The 25753-nt window shown below is 35.1% G+C and overlaps 2 protein-coding genes across 3 annotated transcripts in view; one reads left to right on the top strand and one right to left on the bottom strand.

Moving 5' to 3' along the window:
- Positions 1–6276: 6276 nt before the first annotated feature.
- LOC110094544 (stem-specific protein TSJT1) lies at positions 6277–7566 on the top strand. The gene is made up of 4 exons (XM_020819805.2): positions 6277–6593; positions 6683–6926; positions 7007–7127; positions 7203–7566. The coding sequence occupies exons 1-4, from the start codon at positions 6376–6378 to the stop codon at positions 7394–7396; spliced, it is 777 nt and encodes a 258-aa protein (XP_020675464.1). The 5' UTR covers positions 6277–6375; the 3' UTR covers positions 7397–7566.
- Positions 7567–9108: 1542 nt separating this feature from the next.
- LOC110094689 (mediator of RNA polymerase II transcription subunit 16) overlaps positions 9109–25753 on the bottom strand; it is a 71479-nt gene continuing 54834 nt past the window's right edge. For both annotated transcript variants that reach the window (XM_020819979.2, XM_028693224.1), the window contains 5 exons: positions 21919–22093; positions 17167–17597; positions 11516–11692; positions 10315–10695; positions 9109–9457 (listed from right to left, as the gene is read on the bottom strand). In XM_020819979.2, the coding sequence (XP_020675638.1) occupies positions 9326–9457; positions 10315–10695; positions 11516–11692; positions 17167–17597; positions 21919–22093 (1296 nt within the window). In that variant the 3' untranslated portion in view covers positions 9109–9325. The remainder of the gene's footprint in view (positions 9458–10314; positions 10696–11515; positions 11693–17166; positions 17598–21918; positions 22094–25753) is intronic.

The raw sequence follows: 25753 nt of genomic DNA, 5'->3' as shown, positions 1-25753 counted from the left end.
CGAGGGTGAGGGCCTCAAGTGGTGGTCCGGCGAGGGTGAGGGCCTCAAGTGGTGGTCCGGCGAAGTAACGACGTCAAGCGGTGGTCGAGGATAAGCAAGAAGACCAGAGTGATCTCCGATCTCTCTCTCTTGAATTCTTTGGCTTGGGTCCCCTTTCAAGAGAAAATGGGGCTCTATTTATAGATTTCTGGAGTGACATGCATGACCCGTAAAAAGGTGAGAGATCAAGTGTAAATAGGGAGTGGTTGGATGGACGGCCGACATTATATCTCTTGATCAAGGATCGTTTGATGGACATTTGAATACCTTAGTGATGTCGGATTTTGGAGATCTTGGGCTCGTTGGATTTGTCTTGTCGAGCCGCTCAATTCAACTATAAACACGTTATGTTTGGAAAATGTTTGGTAATCTAAATTGTGGTTCGAACCTTCAAACAGTGCTTCTAACCCTTGATTTGGACCCGTTTGGGCTCGAATTGGGTTGGATTTGGTGTCGTTGTGTTCGTATTCTCAAGTCAACTATAAGTTTGCTAAAATCGAAGTTCAGTTGGTCCCAATTTTAATTTCGGAAGATTCCAACTTAATTTTACATCGAGATTCATGCCCAATCAAGATAAATTTTTGATGACATATCAATTTTGTTTGAGACAGCTTCTAAAACTTAATATAAGGAGTAACTTTTAATTATAGTTTTAAAGAAAATTCATAAAAATTAATATTTAAAAATAAATATATTTCAAAATTTTCATTTTGAATGTTTAACATTTATAATTAATAAAAGTGAATTTATAGACGTCACAACAAAATCAAAAGAGCGGGTGGGAGGCCCACATTAGCATGATCTAATATCGGCCTAACGAAGTTTTAGAAAGAAAGACGAAGCACCAAATGGGCCCAAACAGATAAGAAGGCTTAAGTGGCCCAAAGCATGCTTATGGGCTTTTGAGGATTCAAAATTATTGTCAAGTCTGATATATTTTACAATATGATTAAACTTATTAAATTTATTAATGAAGAATCTTTTAAGCATCAAATTTTTTATGGCTTCTACAATTTCAACCATTTATTTCTCCGAAGGCTTCCATAGTACTCATGGGTGCTCTAATGATATAATTAATATTATATGTACATAGTCATTTGTGTTAAATATTAAAAATAATAATCTACATAAAATATGATTAGTATAATATACCCTTATTGATGTTATGATATTTTATTGTTTTTTTTTATAGTTTTTTTCTTTTATGTATATATATACTAGCATGATAATCAATTAAGCAAAGTTGCAACCATCTTTTTATTTTCAATATAATAATAATGCAAGGATATCGACAAGATTTTGAGTACAATCGAATGAAGATAGATGCTTGGTGAGATCTATTTACATCCACAACCACTGAGAGACTAGATAGTTCACTAAACATTAAAAGAGGCATGTCGTGAGTGAGATTATATTTCATACGAATAAATATTTTAAAAACTATCACTTTATCTATGTTAATGGTTGAGAGGGAGCACAACTATGCATTATGAAGATGAAAGTTGAATTTGAAGAATAAGATGTTGATGCAACTTCTACCCCGTCCTCTCTTCTTTGATATGAGAACTTTTTCTCATAGGAGATATGGTGTTTTTTATGTGAAATATACGAGAATAGGAAAATTTTATGAGGCTTGACTTGGTTAGAATGACTCCATTAGTATGAGTCGTATATTATAAATGATGACATTTCTTATATTTAGATAAAACATGTATACAACAAAATAACTCATGAACTGTGAAATATGAATTTAATTATTAAAATAGGAAGGCTGAGGTATTGAAGTAATCTTAAAGAGATTGTTATAACTACTTAAGTATTCTTCTTATAAGAGAAAAACAAGCGACGAAGAATGTGAGCATTTACCTAAGCAGATATCACACATGTCAGCATTTGTGTCAACTGTAAGAGTCTAACTTTTTTGTGAATGTACATGTCAAAATTGATAGTGGCTATAGGTATCAACGTTATGTCAAGCACCAGTGTTAATATAAATGTTGGGCATTGATGTTGGATGTAAGAAATATGTGACAATCTAATTGGCAACAACAAGCATCAACATTGATATCAATATATATTAGGATGGGTGTTTTGTATTAACATCAAGCATCAACATTAGTGATACTATTGGGTGGTGATGTTGGTATCAATAGCCTTACATTAGTGTTATTGATAATGTTAGGCATCGGTGTTTGTGTTGATTGTGTAAGTCAACCTCGTTATCATTGACATCCATCAAAACTATTGGCGATGATGGGTGTCAATATTTGTGATGATGGGCGTTGACATTGTTGGTGTAAAAAATGTACATTAACATTACAGTTAATGACATGTGTCAATCTTATTAGTGATACAATTAATCAGTGTTGATATCGATGGTATGTATTGACTTTGTTGTTGACAATGAAACTCATCATTTTTTATGATGGTTGTTATCAACATTATTGTCAAATGCAGGTGTGGACATCATGTTGAAGTCAATGATATGCGACACATACAAGAATTTATTAAAACATTGGTAGTTATGACAAACACAAGAATTGATTTCAACAATGGACATCGATGTTTGTATTGACATCAACGTCAAAATTGGCATCAAAGTTAGGTATCATTTGCGTTGTTATCAATACCAAGTGTTAACATTGGTGTTGATGTTGGGTGTTATTAATATTATTGATAAGCCTTAACGGTGAAGCCGGGCATTAATAACAAGCATCTACATCTGCGGTGCCATGAAGGGTTGATGTTGGTTTTAGGTTCCGACATGCAGAACTCTTGATCACTTAACTTAGAATCCTTCTTGTGGTCTTACCCCCGCCCTCTTCAATGTGTAGAAAAAAATTCTAGGCGATTTATAGATTTCTAGAGAAGTATCTACTACTAATTTTGTCTAAGGATTAAAACATTCTAAGAAATAATCATCATGAATTCCATAAATCATAAGTACTCTTTCAACATTTTAATATCTTAGTTCGAGCTCAACCCGACTCGACTCGAAAGCTTATCAAGCTACTTGATATAATTATATATATTATATTATAATATTATTTTTTTTATAATATTTGAAAGCTTATTTTATAAAAAATCCTATCCGCAGCTACAAATTTTCAAACAAGCTCGATCTCGAGCTCGAGCTTTTCAAACGAGCTCGAGCTTGATATTTCCTAAACGAGTCGATCTCGAGCCCACTTATCGAGCTCGAACTTGAGCTCAACTCATTAAGGATTAAACGAGCCAGACTTGATAAGGCAAATACTCGACTCGTTTACACCCCTAGATCCAAATTAGATGCTACGTCACTATTATTACTAGACTGCTACAGCAAACCTATCTCGGCATTTGTTTTTTTCTGGATACTTTTCAAAAGGAGATAAAGAATGGAGGCCTACGTAAGGGTTATAGGAAAAATATAAATATAAATCTAACTTAGGATAGATTTCATCTCAATGAGATGAATCTAAAGAATCTAAGATCTAATTATTGTAATATCATTGAAGCATGGAGAAGCCTAAACAAATGAATGATTAATGGGATATCATTTTACTCATTAGAGAAGGTCATAGATGAGGCCTTAAAAGGAATTTCAGAGGAGAAAGTATGAAGCTCTATATATTAGCACCTAATGCATGTTGTCAAATATTATCAAACTTCATCATCATCGGTAAGGGTGACCCAAATTTTCAACTCAAACGCCCATTGGCAACACCAAGCAAACACACATCATCATAAAAAATATTGATGTATGCCATCACCAATAAAGTTGGCACCTGTCTTCACCACCAAAGCCGATGCGGCATTTAACACATACTACAATGTCCATCATCACTTAAACATCGACATTTGTTATCAACATCAACTACAATGTTTTATGAAAATTCTTGGAGGAAGCTTGAACTTCTTGTAAGAGAGAGAAAGAGAGGGAAGAGTACTAACAGGAAATCCAATTCATTTTTTTAATTGGGCTTATAAGAGGGGGTTCATTTTACAACATCTTATACATCCTATATATAGGAACTAAACACCATTGTGCTGTCTTGCGAAACATCGTAAGTAAAAATCGGGCCAATATAATACAATGCCCACCTTGGTTCGATTTTAACATCAAAGAATCACCCGTTTACAAAATCTCAAGCTTGGTGCAATTCAATCGGCTCTCTGCATTAACTCCACGAGCAAACCCACTAAATCAAGCCCAATCCTGCTCACGAACGGTCTCCACAATACATTCTGATCCACAACTCCAGCTCACTCTCCCACGCATTCTAAACCACATGAGCTTGCATCCCTCATTGTTCCTCCCATGTTTCGCACGCTCGTGCCTTGTGCATCACCTACTCCCGTGCAGCATAGAGGCGCTCCTGCACCGAGCAACATCTGGCTCGTATGTCTTCCCCAAGTACTTATGTGTGCTCCAGTCTGCAACTTCACACAATCCACCCATCCAATCCTAAGTCCGGTGCTTGCTTCTTGTGCACTCCTGTATGATCTACTACGAGGTTCTTGAACCTGCAACCACGACTCCAATCCGCTTGAACACCCATGTCCGACAACCCACCCATCCAAGTCTGACCTTAAGGCTCCTCTTCAAAAGATCTAAACCGATCTTTAATCAAGAAAAAGTCCTTAAATCTTCGACCTCTGGTCCAATCTAGATCAATTCTGTGCTTCGCACACCCGTGGCCCCATTTGTGCCTAATCCACAGCATGATCCTGCCTCCTTGTGAGCGATCTGACCACAAATCTGCGGCCATGTCCACTCTTGTGCAAAAATGAACGAGCTTTCGACCACCCCGCATCTTCCATGAGAATTCGCGCATCTAATCAGGCATGCCACAAGCCCTGTGCATTCGCTCTTCCCGACCTGTGGCCTTGAACTCGCTAGTGAAATCAACGATCTTGACTTCCATTCAGCAATTTCGGCCTGCTCACTCTGGACCTATTCAAGCGCCAGCTAGACCACGTGCTCCCCGCATCTGGGCGCCCCCGCGCCCCTCACCTAGAAACGGAACCCTTCTCCTGCTTTGGCCCAACATGTGCCTACGATAAGTCTGCCGACCAGATCAACACGATCCGCCTACACCTATGCTCCCATGCGTGTTTGCCACGACTTGGCCAGCTGCCAGCGCTACAGCTCGTGACCGCAAGCCCTTGCCTGGGCCTCTTCTTGCTTTCTTGAATAAGAACCTTCCTCCTTAGCCAGATCAGCTCCACCAGACTTTGATTGCACTTGTTATGAAATTGAAGGAAGAAGAAGCTTCTTCTTTGCTGCAAGTAACTTTTCACCAAAGAGAGAGAGGCAAGGGAGGAGAGGCAGAGAGGAGCTAAATGAATTAGAAATTCCTTTATTATTGAGCTTATTACCATGGATTTACTTACATCACAATGACACCTCTCTATACATAGAGTATATAAGATATGATGAACCTAGGAATAATATAACTAAAATCAAAGTAATATATTACACAATGTCTGTCGTCACTAGCACCCCATGCAAGTTATTGCCAACAATGTCAACAACCGACGTTGCTATCAAGGCCAATGCTCACCTTCCTAGTTGTTGATATTCGATCCTATAAGGAGAACGATCAAGTTGACCATCATATGCCAACTCTTAACCCATCAAACCTCCTTGTACTTCTATCAATCATAGAAATAATCTCTAATAATCATGTCCAATATAAAGCATAATGCATTCTCCCACTATATATGATGAAGGACATCTTTTTTTAATATACAACTCACTCTAATAAAATCATTTCACCCATGACCTTTTCCCTTATTGATATTTTCACATAAAAATCTCATATCTCATATAATTGCTAATAACCTACTTATCTGTGTGAAAATTTTCATATAATAGTAGGGGTGATGAACATTGCTCGTGATAAAACATTTTCTATGTGCTAAATCGCTCAGCTAGCATTGGGAGAAAATATTTTATGTGAATGCCGAATGTCGTTTAGAGATCAATCAGAATACGCCACGTCATATCTTCGTTATGTATCGCAGCTCGATACTGCTCGGTACTGCTCGATATCGCAGCTCGAAACCACTCACATGAACTTCCTCCGCATAGAACAATATCCCCCACGTTACACATATTGGAAGGAGCGTTGAAAATCCTTATCTGTAAGAAAAGTTAAATTATCCACATCTTATCCTATTTACCACATCATAGCCATCGAAGACCAACGTGTCCGTCTCATCCTAACAAAATACCGCTAACTATAAATAAATATAAACAAACACATGAAAGGTACCTCCAGAAATCTGCCGCTTTGTTCTCTCAGATCTCACGCCTCAACAGAGAACCAGTGATAAAATCTGTGAATCAAAATGCTTGCAATTTTCCAAAAATGCCTCGCCCACCCCCCTGAAGAGCTCAACAGCCCCCACGCCCATGGCGGCATCAAGAAATCAGCCAAGCAGCCACAGGAAATCCTTCGCGACTTCCACTTATACCATCCCACCGCCTCCTTCTCCGCCAGCTTCAGCGGCGGTGCTGCCATCGCCTCCGCCGGTGCTGACCCCCGCTGTTCACCCTTACAGCAAAGGTAAACGAACATATTTTCATTTTTCAATCCCATTTAGTTATCGACGAGTGGTTCCGATCGAGCTGAGCTGTGTATGAGTTTGCTTGCAGGTTGTTCTGCGGCCTGGACGAAGTCTACTGCATTTTTGTGGGCAGATTGGATAATCTGAGCTCCCTTATAAGGCAATACGGCCTCTGCGGCAAGTCGTCAAATGAAGCAGTTCTCGTCATCGAAGCCTACAGGACGCTCCGCGACCGCGGGCCGTACCCGGCCGATCAGGTCGTGAAAGACCTCATCGGCTCCTTCGCCTTCGTCATCTTCGATAACAGAGTCGGATCCGTTTTCGCAGCACTGGTATTTGTTATTAACTCTTCTTCTACTCCTAAATCAGGAGGAGGCTATTGGTTATAATGCTAGGGTTTGACGTTCTGCAGAGCGAGGACGGGAAAATACCTCTGTATTGGGGAATCGCGGCGGAAGGATCCGTTGTCATCTCCGACGATGTTGATGTGATTAAGGGCGGCTGCGGCAAGTCCTTCGCGCCATTTCCTCCAGGTTGGCTAGTTTTGTTTTGTGCCGGCGCAGGACAGGTGTTTGTGGAAATGCTTATGTGTGTTTTTGGATGTTCAGGGTGCATGTTTCACAGCGAGGGTGGGCTGAAGAGCTTCGAGCGGCCGATGAACAAGATGAAGGCGATGCCTAGGGTTGATAGCGAGGGGGCGATGTGCGGAGCGTTCTTCAAAGTTGATTCCTGCGCCAAAATCAGCTCCATGCCGAGGGTTGGAAGTGCAGCTAATTGGAGTTCCTGGGAAGAGAAGCTTTGATCTTTGTGTTTTGTGGTTACTAAATCTGAACAGTTTCAATTTCTGCCTGTTATGTTCTATTGTTGTCTTATTTAGGTGGAAATAACCCTTATTGTATTTACCAAATCAGAATATATTTCAATAACAATTCTATGTAAGATAAATATTATTTTGCCCTAAAAGATCATGCACTAAACTTCTCTAAGCTGAAAAAAATTCTCCCAAAGTTGGCCAAGAAATGAAAATATACAGGAAGCCTGTTAGTAATGAAGCGGGCGTTACAACAAAGCTCGACAATTCAGAGAGTTGCAGAAAATTAGTCTAATGAGGAGCAAAAAAATTAGAACTGCATCAGAGAAGAAAGCCCACAAAGAATTGGAGAGATTATTATGTTGAGGGATCAGACATAAAGAACTGTTAAGTTTTGTCGCTTTTATTATTCACAGAGATAAAAATAAATGGTTCTTTGTGTCTGATCTCTCCGCACATAATAATTTCTCTAAAGAATTAAAGGTGTAAAGCATTACATTAAAGTACCGAATTTGATGTTTTAATGAACCTATTTTATTTGGGATGATTTTTTCAGTGTTTCTTAAAATAAATTTTTAGTACAAACATTTTAATTTTTATACTAAAATATTAATTCTAGACACTGTAAGAAAGTCAATCCCAAATGAATCCTTAGAAATCATAATTTCAACCAAGGTGGTGTTGTTACAAGAAATCCTATTGGTTATCACTACTTAAAGATAATAGGTAGTAATATGTGTTACAAGAAGGATGAACCTGTTACTGAGCTTATCGATAATCTCTTCAGTTTAATGAAGAAGTTCAGTAAAATTATATCCCAATTTAAAGAAGTTTTCATCCTAAATTAAGTTTTATGAATGTAAAAGAGTATGCGCAATCAAAGAACAAACAAGAGGAAATTTATTATGTGCATTGCAAAAAAAAAAACCATAAACAAAAAAAAAAAATTATTTGTTTTCTTTGTAAAAGTTTTGAATTAATTTCATAAATATAAAATTCATTATAATGATTGGCAATTTTAAATTTTATTTACATATATTTGATGCACATACAATAATACTAGCATATATAATATATATTTTTTAAAAATCCACATTTGCTTTAACAAGTTTAGGTGGACTAAACTCATGCTAATTTTTTAATATAATACTATAATTTTTAAATATATCAAAATTCTCACCAATGTGAATTTTTTAAGGATAAAATATTCTTTTATTTTCATGTATATATTTAAACATGATTAGCAAAATAAATAAATATTAACATAGTTGAATCTGCTACATTTGAAAGGCTTCATATGAGTTGATTTGAGATGACTTTCTTACTGCTTCTTAAACAAATTTTTCATAAAAATTTAAAATTTTTGAACTAAAAAAAGTAAGAAAGCCATCCCAAACAAAACCTTAGACTTAATTTGAGAAAACAAGTGGCAAAGGGTGAAGCGGACAGAGCAGGTTGAGGAAGGGTGTGATTGAGTGCCCATTGTTTAACAAAGAACAAAATCAATTGAATTCACTAAAGTATCTATTCAATTCTTGTTCAGAAGTTTATTTTCTTATGATATTTTATTATTAGGTGAATTTTAATTTTTTTAGACTAATCAAATAAAAAATAAAATTGATTAATTTATTCAAGTATTAAATCAATATTAACTCTAGAAATATAAATAAATAAAAAATGAGACAGCTCAAAATCCTCTCAGGTTCTAATTCAAGATAGAAATGGATGAAAAAAATTAGGGTTTTTAATATTATACAGCTTTATCCAATTACATGACAACTAAGTTAAAATGGGGACTTCTAACTCATAATGAAATGAATTGACCAATAATCTATGCCTATCTTCTAGAACTATATCCCCTTAATATAGCATATTAAATTTTATATGAAATACATAAATAAAAGCATATAAGTTCCTAAACTAAACTACACGTACCCAAGTCCCACCACACATGGGGCAACCATAAGCCCAGCGGCTGATCCACCATGCTTCGCGTTCATTAAAAGGAGATGCAGGAGTAAATGCACAGGTCTGTCGCAAACATCTGACGCACTGCAAATAAAATTAAATAAAATAAAAACCAAGATATAGTGTGCTGATCGTCCTCAAAGTGGATATACAGCTCAATTGGTTCGATGATGCAAAAGAAGCAAATAACAAGAATGGTTCATTTTGATCTAGCATGTCTTGATTACGATTAATTATTTTGTGCGATTGCTGAACATTGTTCGAAGGCCAATCAGAATGCGTCACATCACCACTTTGCTTGGTACCGTGGCTCGATAACGCTTTCGTGGCATGTTCCGGTTGGTATATGTACGGCGTTCTACGTCCGGTCTTCGCATAGAATAATTTCGTCTCCTTGATTACTGGATGACGAGATATGTCTTTCAAGGGGAAAATTATTAGGTGCGGACACTGGGCGTAAAGGTACGTCCGGACTCTAATAAAATGTCAACACGTGGATATTCAATTGGATTTATTTTTACTTTATATATTTAAAGTGTCCGTGGAACTTTAAGTCAAGCGCAACAATAGTGCAGCCAAAGCGCAGGTTAAACGCAACCAAAGTACAACTAAAGCGCAGGTAAAACACGGTAAAAAAGAGCAACAAAAGAGCAGCCAAAGCGGAACAAAACTGCAACTAAAGCGCAGGTAAATGGCAGGTCAAGCACACAAAAAGTGCAACCAAAGTGCACTCAATGTGTCAAATTTTAAGTGGATATCCGGACGTATCTCTATGTCCGGTATCCGCACCTAATAATTTTCCCTTTCAAGGATGGTATGACATATGTGGAAAGTTTAAAGTTGGCGATAAGTTTAAAGGTGTTGGCTGCTCTCCAATTAAAAGTGAAAAAAAAAATAGACAATTTAGTAGTTTGATGATGCAAGAAAAGATGGAGACCAACCTTGTACCATACACCTTCGAGACCTGTCTTCCATGTAGCAGTAACAACATCCCTTCGAGATCCCATTATGCCAAGACAAGTTCCCAGTCCTACCGAAGTTTTCAAACCAAACGCTGCATCTCTCTCTGACATTCTGCGTTTCCTCGGCCAGAGGCAGTGGCTCCCAGAAAAATCATTGTAATTCTCAACTAGTTTAGAAGCACAAGAATCTGAACAAGAAAATTTTGACTTGGTAGCGTAATCCAAAGGACCAGTATCTCCAGGATCTGACCACGGCCCACCAAACATGTTGCGTCTGTGCCATTCTTCCGCAGGAGGGTGTAGCTCCAACTCACGAAGTAAAAGACCAGCGGCATCAGCACCTCTTGGACGAGGCATATTCTGCACATAGAAAATATATCAAAATCAAGACCAGAGAGCCTAGGAAAAATCAGGTGCAGGAGAAAGAGAGGCTAATAAAAAGCAATAGGGTATTATGATAGGAAACACTTGTAGATCTCTAGTATTTCCTATCAATCTTCGGGAAACAGCGAGCTTCTACACAAAAATCCGCACAAAACCATGAAAACAATAGATAATTTGTATTATTTGATGAAAGGGAAACATAAAATAGCCGGATACAATTTATCCTCTATTCGAGAGGAGGATTGATCTCTCCCGAATCTCTAGACGCTGCTAGATCCCAAAAGAAAACCTAAATTTAAGATATGTCAAATTTCAGCCAAATTCAAGATGCCCTAGAAAACAAAGTATTTAATGCATACAAATCAAAAAGAAATCTCTAAATGATCCCTACATTCAATTTCCCTCCTAAACTTCCTCAAAATTCCTTCCTAAAATGGCTCCCGTGGACTTGCGGCTCGCACGGCATCCGTAGCAGGAGGAAAAACTCCGTTGTATTGCCCGAAAGCCGGTCCCGCATGGACCGGCTGGACCGGTCTAACATGTTAATGCTGAAATTTTTAACAAATGTCCATGAATGTTTGTATAATGAAAAATTGCAGCAGCATTTAACTTATTAGAAGAAATACTATAGACCACATGCAAGACAAGATGGTAACAAAAGATGTGTCAAAGTAGCTCCTATGAAATGCCAAAATTTGTGGAAGATTGGAATATAGAGTATGTACACCTAGAGTATTACATTACAACTAAATAGCAACAGAGCCAGAAAAAAAAAGGGATAAGACTCCACACAAACCTGCATATGGGGACCTAGAGATGCTTCTACCACCTCAGGTAGCACAGTATAATTCCCATCAATGTAGTGCAATCGTATATTTATACTGCTTGACCCAACTTGTGACGTAGGCAATGGGTGTGGCAGGGGAGATGTCCTTCTACAAAGATCTACCAGTATGCGGAACAATACTTTCACCTGCATGGAAAGAGTAACTTTGGTCATACTTCCATGGAATATGTACAAATAAAACAAAGTTCTTTTAATAGTCACAAATTGTAATGAACTTTATAAAAACAAAGCTTTTCCACAAGTGCTATGGACCCTAAACATTTGCCCTCTTGGACTCAATCTGTTACCTTATGTAACAAGCAGTGTAGTCAATTTCTAACTAAGCTTCAAGCATCAATCTTAGCAGACATAACTATGATTTCTTCATATACATAATAATTTAACATTTGTAATTGGCCCTAAGCCCACATAATAAAAATATAAAACAAATTTCTATCAGTAAAAAAATTCAATTATCCCTCTTGTGTAGTGAAAAAAATGAATGTATATATATATATAATTCTCCTCACAACTTTCCACTTACATTCAAATTTTTGAATGAGTGAGATTTAAAATATATAAGAGTCAATAGCATCATAAAAATATCCATGTGTTGTATTTTAGTTACTTTCAATTTCAATCATTTAAAATTTGAATGAAAGGTGGAAGATGCGGAGAGCTCATATCTTTCTCTACACTCATCAGCAAACTCAAGGACCTGCAAGCTTCCGTTAAACTGAAACTCCTTGTTGTAGGTGTAATATTCGAAATTCACCAAAAAAAAATAGAAGAAATCATGACCATACACATGGAAAATAACAATCAAATTCATTATTGTCGAGACATTTTAACTTCTTAAGCAAAGCTCTTAGAAAATATATTCTCAAAATATCTAGAGAAATCTCCAGGCAAGTCTTCTTTAGGAAAAACTCTTGAGAATACAAAATCACTTGAGAAATGATGGCCATTACACATCATTACAGGAGAACCCTTAACGTCAACTTTTAATAACATTAAATAGACAATGGCATTGCAAGTACAGCAAAGGAAGAAATTATAAACCATATAACAAACTGAATGAATATTACAACCAATGAAGTAATTTTCAAACAGTAAAGAGCAGCAACTCCTGAGATTAGATTCACATAAACATTTAACAAAACTTCAACTTATCTTTCCGGAGCATACAACAACAACAACAAACCTTTATCCCACTATGTGGGGTCGGCTAAAAGAATCCTTGTTCTCTATTATGTCCTATTAAGAGCAAAATTTTCATCTAAATCTAATAAAGAAATGTCATTTCTAATATTTTCGAACCAAGTCTTTTAAGGTCCACCTCAACCTTTCTTAACATAAGTCAAATCTAATACATCTACTTTCCTAACCGGGTCATCGGAAGGCCGCCGTTTTATGTGACCAAACCATCGAAGGTGACTCTCTCTAATCTTATCTTTCACTGGAGCTACTCCGACGTTTTCACATATATGCTCATTTCATATCTTGTATCAAAGAGTAAAGCAATTATCCACCTGAGCATCCTCATCTCTGCAACACTTAACTTGATATTATGCTTTCTTTTAATGGACAACATTCTGCACCATAAAGCATTGCTAGTCTCACTACCATCTAGTAGAATTTTTCGTAAGTTTGAGAGGGACTTTTCTATCACACAACAAGCTCGATGCATTCCTCCACTTCAACCATCCAACTTGAATTGTACTAATAATATCCATATCTACTTCACCATCACTCTGAACAATAGACCCAAGATATCTAAAACGTATACTCTTATTAATGACTTGACCAGCCAAAGTCACAATCCCTCCCATTAGATCTATTATTACTAAAATTACACTCCATATATTCAGTGTTAGCTCTACTCAAACGAAAGTCTTTAGACTCTAATGTTGACCATCATAATTCAAGTTTACCTTCAACTCCCTCTCTAGTCTTATCAACAAGAAGGATATCATCACCAAAAAGCATACACCATGGTACAACCTCTTACAAATGTCTAATGAGAACATCCATGACTAACACAAAAATATATGGGTTTAAGGCTAATCCTCGATGTAATCCAACTGAAATAGGAGAAAACTTGGTCAAAACACCTTGTGTTTGAACACAAGTAACAACTCATGCATACATATCCTTAATAACTTTAATATAAGCATTATTAATCTTTCTTATGTAGAACTCTCCATAGCACTTCTCTTGGAACATTATCATATGCTTTCTTTAAATCAATAAATATAATATGTAGATCCTCATTCTACTTCTTCATCAAACCTCTAAATAACTATATAACTTCTATAGTAGACCTATGTGGCATTAATCCAAATTGATTTGAGAAACATTAGTATCACGCTGCAACCTATGCTCCATAACTCTCCCACAGTTTTAAAGCATGACACATTAACTTAATTGCTCTATAACTCGCAGACTCTTGTGATCACCTTTATTCTTAAAAATAGGAATCAATACACTCATTCTCCACTCATCTGACATCTTTTTAGTCTTCAAAATAATATTAAAAAGTTTAGTAAGCTAAGAAATTCCTTCATCTCTTAGGCATTTTCACATCTCTGTTGGAATATCATTAAGTCCAACAGCTTTTCTACACTTCATTTTCTTTGAAGCCTCTTTAACTTCAGTTTTACGAATACACAGATAAAAATAAAAATCTTTAATTTCATTTAGGATGCTAGGATTACTAAAGTCAATCATATTATCATAATCTTTATTGAAAAATTTAGCAAAATATCACATCCACCGTTGTTGAACATCCTGTTCTAATAAAAAACACTTTTTGAACTCCATCCTTAATACACTTCACCTGGACTAAATCTTTACTACCCCTCTTTGTTTAACTAAATTATACATATATCTTTCGCTCTACTTAGTCTCTAATATATTATATAAATCATTAAAGATAAAATATTTGCATTGCATATTGCTTTCTTAAACTCCTTATGGGTCTCTTTATATATTTTTCAATTATCAAAATTTTACTGCTAAACCAATTTTTATAACAAATCTTCTTAATTTTTATAATTTTCGAGTTGAGACCGAAATTATTAAAATTCTTGAGGCAAAGAATCCACCCAACAAATTAGAGGATCAACTTAAAAATCAACAAGTACATAAGTGTAGATGATGTATATGAATTTGAATAACCTACCAATTTTCTATCGAAAAGAGGAGGAATAATAGCAATACCAGCAACCAAATCAACAAAAACATTTCTTCTAGGCCAAAGAAGAAGAATAGGAGAATTGACTTCTCCAACCACAAAAGTTAGCTTAGGAAGCACTTCTCCAACCACAAATGTTAGCTTAGGAAGCAACCACCTGTTAACCCCAGAAGGCCCTAGCTAGTAGCACCTCCTATTAGATATTTTTAACGTTTGCATGCCTCCACTAAATCATCATTAAGGTAATCCAAAATAATAGTATTTCAAATGGCTAACAATGAAGTATCATTAGAGGTTTGCCACAAATCTAAGTTCTCCATCACAACAACCATGACCATGATCACGAAATTGAAGATTGCAGAGTTCTCAAAACACTACTTGAGAAATTAACAAAGGAAATTCACTTTAAGGAGTATCTTGTCGAAATTTTTGCGCTGTCAAGCAATCTGCAAAGGAGTCGCGTGTCATGAACTTTACTTGAGAAATAGTGTCAACAAAAACATAATTTTTCAAAAGTGTCATCACTTATAAAGTACCAGAACCATTTGCATTAATCTAGCTTGTCTTAAATGTATCGCTAAAAATTCACATCATTGTAAGATTCTAAGAACAAATATTGGATGTCACTTGTTGCATCATATTGAACCGCCATTAAAAGATAACTTTACACTATGATAGGAAGTGCTGGTAGAAGTTTAGGAAAAGCCTTGGCTAAAATCTAATTTCAATATTTTCAGAAAATCAATGACAAGAAAATCAGAAATTGAGCACACAAGAACACATTTTTCATTGAAAGTTTTATGAAATAAAGACAAGATACAAGTGGATCTTCAATTGGAGAGGAATATCGAGCTCTCCCAAATCTATAACCGTCGGCTAGAGCCCAAACACCCTAAGAAATACCTAATTCAGCAAACAACACATATCCCTAACCCTAGAAAAATCAACTACTTAAAGCAAATAATAAACAACAAATACCCAAGCAACCCTCCCCCAATTCCCTCCCAAATCTATCATATTTCCTTAATTATTTTCCTCCCAAATTAGCCCTCAAATCAAACTCCAAATCTATCTTCTTCAATTAGGAAACATTTCCTAGTTGATCCCCTTCAAATCAGCCCCAAATATGTCATCTTCAATTAGAAAACATTTCCTAATTAATCTCCCTCAAATAAGCCCTTTTCAATAAAAAAATATTTCTTGATTAATCAACATCCAAACAAGCCAACTCTCCTATGTCTCTCGCTCCCGCCAGATCAATACTCCCTCCACCCTCCTCTCTCCCAAAAAAAAAAAACACACTTTGTCCTCAAGGTGGAATGATGGAAAATAACCGATAAACACCTTTTCTCGAAGGGGGAGGGGGACCTGGCTAGCCCCAAGTCTCGAACCTCCTCCAGGCTCTGCAGCACCACCAAGTAGCCAAGCCCTGTTCCTTGTATCGCTTTGACCATAGTTTTGGACAGGCTATGATCCCCTAACTTTCCTCCCTTCAAACTTAAACTCCAACTTTAGCATATGCCAATCAATCTTGGTCTTTCCCAACTTCTGCAGTCATTTCATTCTCAAGATGACACACAAGAACATTTTTTTATTGAAAGTTCTATGAAAGAAAAACAAGATACAAGTGGATCTTCAATTGGAGAGGAAGATTCGACTCTCCTAAATATCTAGCCGCCGGATAAAGCCCAAACACCCTAAGAACAATCAAAATTCATCAAACATCACATACCCCTAACCCTAGGAAAATCACCAACTTAAAGTAAACAATAAACAACAAATACCCAAACAGCCCTCCCCCAAATCTCTCCCAAATCTATCATATTTCATTAATTATTTTCCTCCCAAATCAGCTCCCAAATATGCCTTCTTCAAATACGAAATATTTCCTAAATAATCCCCTCCAAATCAGCCCCCAAATCTGGCCTATTCAATTAGAAAATATTTCCTAATTAATCCCCTCCAAATCAGCCCTCTTCAATTAGAAATTATTTCCTAATTAATCAGCCACCCTCTCCTGCGTCTCCCACTCCCGCCGTATCACACTATTGATACATGAAAACATTTTTATTAAATCCTTTAATAAATCTTTGCCGAGCTAATTAAATTATATTGGTGAAAATAAACAGTTGTGAGTTATCATTTAGACATGTAAAGAGAAGAAAATTAACCCACAAAGTCACAATTAATAAGGTTGTGTGCTTCTGGAAGTATCTTCTAAATTTGTGTGTGTATGCATGTGCATGTACTCCATTGCTGATAGCTTAGTTGTGCATTGAACATTAACTTCTATGCTTACGTAGGTCTTCCAAGATTTAACCCAGACAAATCACAACCACACTCTGACAAAGATGAACGACATGTTGACAGAACTATAATTTTAATTTGGAACTACCATCTAAGTACGAAGAAATTGACCAATTACCTCTTCCAATGTATATCCCAGTCCAGCATTTCCAGAACCTAGTCGTATAGATTTGCCTGGGTGACCTTCTTCAAGACCTTTGGCTCCAACAACCAATTGTCCTGCACGAGCCTGGCCTTCTTCTATTTTGGAAACAGCACTAACAGCAGGTTTGTTCACCATGTGTCTTTGCCGAAAAATGAGACAAAAAAGAAGCAATTGGCATAATCTGTGAAGAAAATGACAATCCCCAATAAGCCTGACTGCAGGTGTTCCAGGAAACGTTCCGGTATTTATACTAATTGGCATAAAGGAAGGAGGGCCACTGATTGGGTTTGGTGTGGTTGTTGATGATCCTCCGTCAGCAGTGTTGCTGATCTTAGCAATAGCACCTTGTACCCATGCTTGCATCTGAGAGTTTCCACTTGTGGTAGTAGCTCCACTCTGACTGCCTGTACTTTGCAGAAGCAACTCCGTCAGAGAATTGAGAAATAGTATTAGATGAAAGCCCACAAGAGAGTAGAAGGAAATGATTAGTAAACATTAGAGTTCTCACAACATATGCATTACTGGAAGAGATGGAATGACACATTTACATACAAAAACAAAAATGAAAAATAACACAAATTCTAAACAAAAAATATGTGCATAAAAGCATGAATATTTACCGCATGCTTAGAGCACAAACAATCATATAGATGTGCGTGCATTCGTGCATGTATGAAGACCTAATGTCTTTTTTGTGAAAGCAAAAAAAAAAAAAACTCAACAAAATTAATTTTGATGGTAGCCCAACCAATTTTAGCATCAAATAATCACAACAAATTTTCCACAAAAGTACAGGCGGAGCACATATTGCAACATGTATGCTTGCATGAACAAAACCTGAAGAACACAGGTAAGCATCAAGTTATATGATTGAAACGAATAAACTATATGAAATAAAATAATTAAATCCACATGAAAAGATAGTAGCTGCTTTTACAGATAAAAAGCATGCCTGGTGTATCACACTCACGGAGATGAATTCTACCACAAATAGTTGAGAAAAATCCAATGAGGATGATCATAAAGACATAAATATAATAGATGTACAGAATTATGAAAGTACTTACAATAAGTGCGCATGTATATTCATCTATACACAAAAACATTCATGTAGGCCTGCTAAAGAAGATGAACTCTAAAGTGAAGCCTTATGTATTAGAAGCCAAAATTTGAAGACGCATAAGCCGAGTCTGTGTTATAATTAAGTTGCATAAAAGTAGACAACTAAACACCCTTTTATATTTTCATTATAATAAATGGCCTTTATATTATTCTTTTGGTGGATTATTTTATATGATTGTGTGTTTAATTAAGTTAACACTAGAAATACATACTTTTTCCAAGTTCTTCTAATACTTTGCTTGAAGATGGCATGCATATGTTATGTGATGGGCTTTTCGTAGTAAATTTTCTACCCATTAAAATGTAAATAATCTTAAAATCAACTATAAGATAACATTTTTTATATAAAACTTGCATAGCTTACTAAAAATAAGCTGAGTTTTTAAAAATGAAATGCAAAGCCTCCTTGTATATTTAGGATGCAATCCATAATTTGACTGATTGATTATCCATATGAGTGCTTATCAATCATCATCAAACCTATGTATTCATTGATGAATATCATATGCATAGCCTTGTGAGTCACATATAAAAGTAAAAAACTTCACATTAAGGATAAAAAAATAGCATTATAAGTCAGCATATACATATATCATGGTCAAGCATCTTTGCCTAATTGATTAAACTGTAAATCTTAAAATCAAAATAGCCAAGCTAATCTTCTATGTGCATTGAGACAGACGCTACATTATTTTAAAATTGCTAGTGGGTTTAATCAGTTGTCCTTTATAGTCTCATGCATTTCAATAAATTTTGGTCTAAATTACACTACCTATCAATTATTTTCACCATAGATCTAAGGTCCAAGGCTGATATTCTTTTCAAATGCATTATAAGTCCTCACAATTATAGGCATTTTCTCAATCATGTGATATTGGAATTTGGAACATAAACCCCAACCTACTAGATAAAATAGGTCAAGTTCAATCTAAATTCAATCTCAAAATCTAAAGCCCAACATAAAATAATTTTGAGTACATTTGAATTTCTCAATATCAAGTACTCATACTCTTTCTTTATTTAGCTTCCACCAAAATCAATTCTAAGTTACCAATCATTCTTGAAATCTCAAAAACTAAATCTTTGAAATGAAATTCTTGAAAACTGTATAAAAATATTAGCCAATATTTTAATTTAAAAAAAAAAGCAGTATTTTAATTAGAAATTTTCTCAAGGGTCAAACACTCTTAAGATGTAATTAACCACAGGGACTTTCTCTTATGGGGAATATGGATCCTAAAATAGAATAAATCATATTCAATCAAACACCATGTAGTAGAAAATCTTTGGGCATATAAAAATAAAATGAAAATTTTGTTAGTGAGTTCATATCAAAATAATTTTTTTTCTTCAAAATAATGTATGTACTTGACCACAAAATATTCGTTGAGCGTAAAAAATTCCCCATATAATATAATCCTAGTAAACATTCAAATTTAAGCCCATTCTTATCTAAAATTAAAAAAAAAAAACTAGTAAAAAAACTTAAATTTAAACTAATGAGAAATTCAATAATAATTAAAAAGGTTTTGAAATAGACCTAATCTATATTAAAATGACCTTGCTAAACTTCATATAACTAGCCTATGGCCACTCAAGCCCTTTGTGTGTGGCAATAGAAATCTGGACACCTATTTAAAGGTGTCAATAAATGACCCGATATGACAACCTGACATAAAAAACCTCAGTTCCTATTGACTCGATTAAATTTTGGGTCAGGTCTAAATCTGAAATTTTGATTTGAATTCAGCTAACTCAAAAACTCGAAACAAACTCAAATTGACTTGATTAAAATTTAGCTCCAGTTAAATGGGTAGGGGGTTCGTGTTACATGGGCTATACTGAGGTTCATTGTATAGTGTTACAACAACAAAATCAACATCAAACCTTTATCCCACTAAGTTGAGTTGGCGATATAAACTCTTTTTCTCCATTGTGTCCTGTTAACAGTCAAATTCTCATTTAAATCTAATTAAAAAATATCATTTCTAATATTTTCTTACCAAATCTTTTTTAGGTCTACCTCTGTCTCTCTTAACATAAGCCAAATCTAATACATCTACTCTCCTAATCGGGTCATCAGAAGTCTAACATTTTATGTGACCAAACCATCTAAGGTGACTCTTTCTTATCTTATCTGACACTGGAGCTACTCCAACCTTTTAACTTATGCTCGTTTCGCATTCTATCTCTAAGAATAAGCCATTCATCCACCTGAGCATCCTCATCCCTGCAACACTTAACTTAATTGTATGCTTCTCTTTTAATGGACACATTCTATGCCATAAAGCATTGCAAGTCTCACCACCATCTTATAGAATTTTCCCTCAAGTTTGAGATTACTTTTCTATCAAACAACAAGTACGATGCATTCCTCCATTTCAACCATCCAACTTGAATTCTACTAATAATATCCCCATCTATTTCACCATCACTTTGGACAATGGACCCAAGATATCTAAAACGTATACACTTATTAATAACTTGATCGTCCAAAGTCAAAATGCCCTCATTAGATCAATTACTACTAAAATTACACTCCATGTATTCGTTTTTAGATCTACTCAAACAAAAAAATTTAGACTCTAAGGTTGACCTCCATAATTCAAGTTTACCTTCAACTCCCTCACTGGTCTTATCAACAAGAAGAATATCATCAATGAAAACCATACACCATGGTACATCCTTCTGCAAATTGTCTAGTAAGAACATCCATGACTCCTATTATTATTTCAATAAATTTTTTGTAAATAATCATAACCATAAAACACTTTATAAAAACATTTTTTCTTCAATGGATGCAGGTGAAAAGCCTACATGCATTTGAAGGGCTATTCAGTTAGGCATGAAAGAATGACTTCCCCCAAAGAGTAAAGTTTCTTGAACAAGCTTGTTTACGTACATAGTGTCCTCAAAGCAATGCATCGAAAATAAGTCATTAGGAAGTCAATTTTAAGACAACATTAAATTTGTTCCAAAAAGTAACGAGACAAAAGGTTATCTCAGCAACCTGATATTCTAATTCCAAGCAATGTGAAAGCTTTGAATTTTGTGGTATTGGTCAAACAAAATGGCACTACATATCAGAGCAAGAAGGCTTGTGCTCCGCAGTGATTACGTTAAGTTCATGTATCTAGATTCTTACATTCTAATAACGTTTGCAAACCAGTAACCACAAATTTTGATTAGGAGCACCATGTTCAAACTTGTCAAAGACAAAAAGGAATTTCAAGTTGATTTTAATTAGATTTTGGGAAGTATGGGCATGATGCACTTGGCGGAATCTTATTATAGGAATTGCTAGAGTTATCATTTAAACAGCTTGTGAATCTCCCTAGTATATTATAACTTCCACAGCAAACTCTCCGGTGCGCAACATAAAGTTATAGATTCAATTTCTACCACACAAAACAAATGAAATAAGAGGATAAAAATGCTGAGCACTTATAAGGTACTTAAGGATAATAGAATTATGGTTATCTTCTAAGCTATCTTGCCAGTGTGCTAGATCTAGATTCAGCTATGGTTTGAAATTAATAACCATGTTCCATTACATAGAAACAAACTCCACCTAACTGTGGAACTAGCTGTAAAGAAACTGACCCTGACTAGTTGCAGGTGATGAAGAGAGCGGTGGACTTGCCACAATATTGCGAGCATTGCTTGATCCAGAGGATGCTCCAACAGCATGACTAGCCAAAGTACGACAAAAACTTGCATAACGCCGTAGGCGAGTGATGAAATGTGAGGCAAGATCCAGAACAGCATCAACGTAAGCCTGCACAACATCTATATGAGAATCATTTATACACTGGGATACTATTCAAAACACACACCAATGCTAAGAAGAATAAAATAAAACAACATTTCTGATAAGCAGAATCAACTGTTTTTGACAGTTAAGTAAAATAAAATACTTAAAACATCAATTATTAATTTTTGAAAACTGATAATAAATTACTTATTCCCATAGGAAGAACTCTTTCCGGCATGCTGAATGTTTCACCACATCAGGAATTGCGAAGGAACATTGGCTGAGATTAAATATACATTACTAGTGCAAGAGAATCATAAGATCAATAAGTTGTGCTTTAAGAGCATAAAAATTTTCGAATGAACTTTTTTTAGAGTAATTGGAACTTCTAACCTCCTCTAAAAGGAACACTAATATCACTTCCATTTCATCAACAAAACAGCATAAAGTAAACCATGAAAAAATACCAAAGAATGCTGTTAGACCGGTTGGCCTAACTACAACCGGTCCCTAGTGGACCGGTTTTTGTTTATTCTAGGAGGGGCAGCAGAGAGAGAGAGAGAGGAATGAAGTCCACTAAGAATTCAAATTCAAATCCTTGGAGGGAAAGGAGGGGACGACAAGGGCTCTATAGTAATTTTGGCTTGATTAATTAATTGTATATTTTTAATTAATTAATTGTATGCTTTAAGTAGGATAAGGGAATTAGGGTTAGGGTTATGTTTTGATTATTGTGTTCTTGTGGGAGTTTTCTTCTTGGTGTCTTGGGCCTTAGCTTTGTCTAAGGATTGGAAGAGAACGATCCTCCTCTTGAATAGAGGATCAATTGTATCTTGTTGCTCTTTGTTCAGTTGATTTCTTCTATAAAACTACTATTTTTGGTGTGATTTCCCACCATATTTTGTGAGTTTATTCACTGATTTTGAGAGCGAAATTCCTTTTAAAATTTTCTTGAAGTATTCTCACATTTCCATAATGTCTTTAAACATATAATTTTTTTATGAAATTTTACTATATTTTCAAGGTCTCTAATGTTGTGTCTTGGTTAATTTATAAATCTTACTTTCTCATTCCTTTGTAGTACTTAACATAAATTATACAAAATTTAAGGTGAGGCTGAGTATTTGATTTACACGTAGTTATGCAGGGTTAAAAGAGGCTTGTGTAGCTACGATCAAGAATTCCAGCTTGCAAGTGGATTACAACAATTCGAGGATCATTAAAGAAGTGGGATTACACATAAAATGGGGAAGGGAGACAAAGGAGTAAAATAAAATATGATCAAAAAAATAAATTTCATTTCTAAAAAAGACTAATAAGTATTATTATATGAAAATGATAAGATTAAAAAATAAATGCACTTAAACTCTAGGATTTTAAAATAGCTCATCCTATTACTTATTTTTCCCACTCTTAAAGGTCATTTTTTTTCTAAATAACATCACGCACCTCCTAGCCTCACTATGACATCTCCTTACTAATGAATGAACTCCTTATAAGCTCTTCTAAAACATCTGCAACAAGCTTTTTCATAGGACTTGATATCATCCAATATAAAATTTATGTCAACGAAGAATACTAATTTGCCCCTCTTAACAATCAATCAAAAGAGACTAACAATTTTTTACATATTGAATTCCACCAACTAAGCAAACATTTCTTTTGACAATTTTGATATACTCCTAAGATAAGATCATCAATAACTATGACTTAACGTTGGATGATCAAATTCTCTCAAAATCACCATATAACATTTATAAAAAGATTCTTCTTCAATTGTTAGGAAAATGATAGAAGTTTACATGCTACTAGGAAATCAAATATAAATTCTCTAATTACATCCCAATCTCCTATTTCATACTCATGAATTATCTCATAGATCATCCTACTAAAACTTATATGTACTTTAAGCCCCAATAATTATCCCATTTTACCAAGGTATACATAAAAATTGTTTATTCATAACTTCCTAAAATTATTTTTCAAACTATCTTCTAATTCAGCTTGAAGGCATAAGCGCCAACCACGTTATAATGCCATGATTATAATTAATTTTATATTCATGACCATATTACTAACTCTACTCACCTCAATAATTTCATCTTTCAATTTTGTATCCACTATCCCAATTCCTTCACCAAATTACAGTTCGTAAGCCTTTGCTTACAAAAATGTTTTTAACTTTTCATGTAGTTTCTTTCAAACAAATAATATTTATTTTCTTTTGATACTTGCCCACTAGTTATCATTTTTTATTATAAGTCCCCATATTTTATGTAGTATGTTTTATTTTTAAATTATTAATCGGCATTGCCCGTTTTCACCAACATAGGATAAATTGTAGCACGTTCTAGTCAAACATAGCTTAGTTTCACCATAATCAAATGAAGTTGAAGCATGTTACTCATGAGTGATCTCTTATCGAACCTTTTCCTACTACTTACTACAGTTAAATTAGGTTGTGATGTGTTACTTCAAGGAAATATTGTAGCACTAACAAAATTCAAAATTAAATTCATTTCATGAGCTTTAGCATAAGTTTCATAACTGAGAGACTAGCAAGTAACAGAAACGCTGAGGCAAAGTGGGGCACCAAGAATGCAAAGTAACACCAAGAAGCATAATCAAGAGAAGCTTGAGAGAGAATCCACTAATGCAAATAAAGAGATCCAACAAGAAGCGCATAAGAAAACTAATTGAAAAAAGTTTGTAGATGAGAACCACTGAAAAAAAAAAAAAAAAAAAAACTAACTCCAGCTAGAGAGAACGGATAACCAATGAGCAATAACTCAATGACTATAAGAACGTTAAAGAAAAGTGAAAATTTATGCCCTACTAGTGCACCAAATGCTTAACTGAATCATGAAATTTGAACTCGAATTCCATTTTGAGCTAGAGTCAAGTGTGTAATGCGACAACACAATGTCTAAGCAAGGAAATGTGTGCTCTTTACCACAAGCTCGTGCTTTGTTGACAAGCAGTGTTTAAGACCAGTGCATCACTTTACTAGACTTCTAGATAGAATTTGATTTATTTTGAAAATATTTAGCATCATATTTGTGGAAATACAATTGCTGCCAGTTGTTCCTCCCTGATACCAACGTACAAGCCTTGATTCTGCAACCTACAGGGACCAACAAGGCCATTATGGACCCAACTCTAATTTCACATGTTGCGAGCTTACGACAGCCTCCAAATGACCTTCTAGCTAGTCCTAGTTGCTCTAAACGACTTGATTTCCACTTGTCATCTACAAGACATAAATCAAGCCACAACTACATCCTCATGTAGTCCTGCCTTGGGTTTCCTAATGTGTAATATAATTAAATTATTGCATTCAACACATATTTTATTATAATTGATTAGATGTATGTTCTTAACTATTTTTCTTCCTCCTTAGGGTTGATTATGGTTGATTTATTTTTTCTTACCTATTCATATCTAAATTAAATCTCACAAATTGGGCTATGTTCTCCTATAAATCATACCTCTCCTATGATTTATATATGAAAATATGTAGAAGTTATCTCTCATATTTTTCAACATATTTGTAACTCTTTTTTATAATGTTATCTTTCAATATGAATGCTTTGATAGGAGTAGCTTTAATTTTAAATTGGACTAGATTCATTTTCAAAATATATAGTATTATTTTTAACGTTCTTTCATTATTAAACATTAATA

Source organism: Dendrobium catenatum, unplaced genomic scaffold (genome assembly GCF_001605985.2).
Source record: "Dendrobium catenatum unplaced genomic scaffold, ASM160598v2 fragScaff_scaffold_243, whole genome shotgun sequence".
Classification (NCBI taxonomy): Eukaryota; Viridiplantae; Streptophyta; class Magnoliopsida; order Asparagales; family Orchidaceae; genus Dendrobium; species Dendrobium catenatum.
This window is presented reverse-complemented; position numbering and strand designations above follow the sequence as displayed.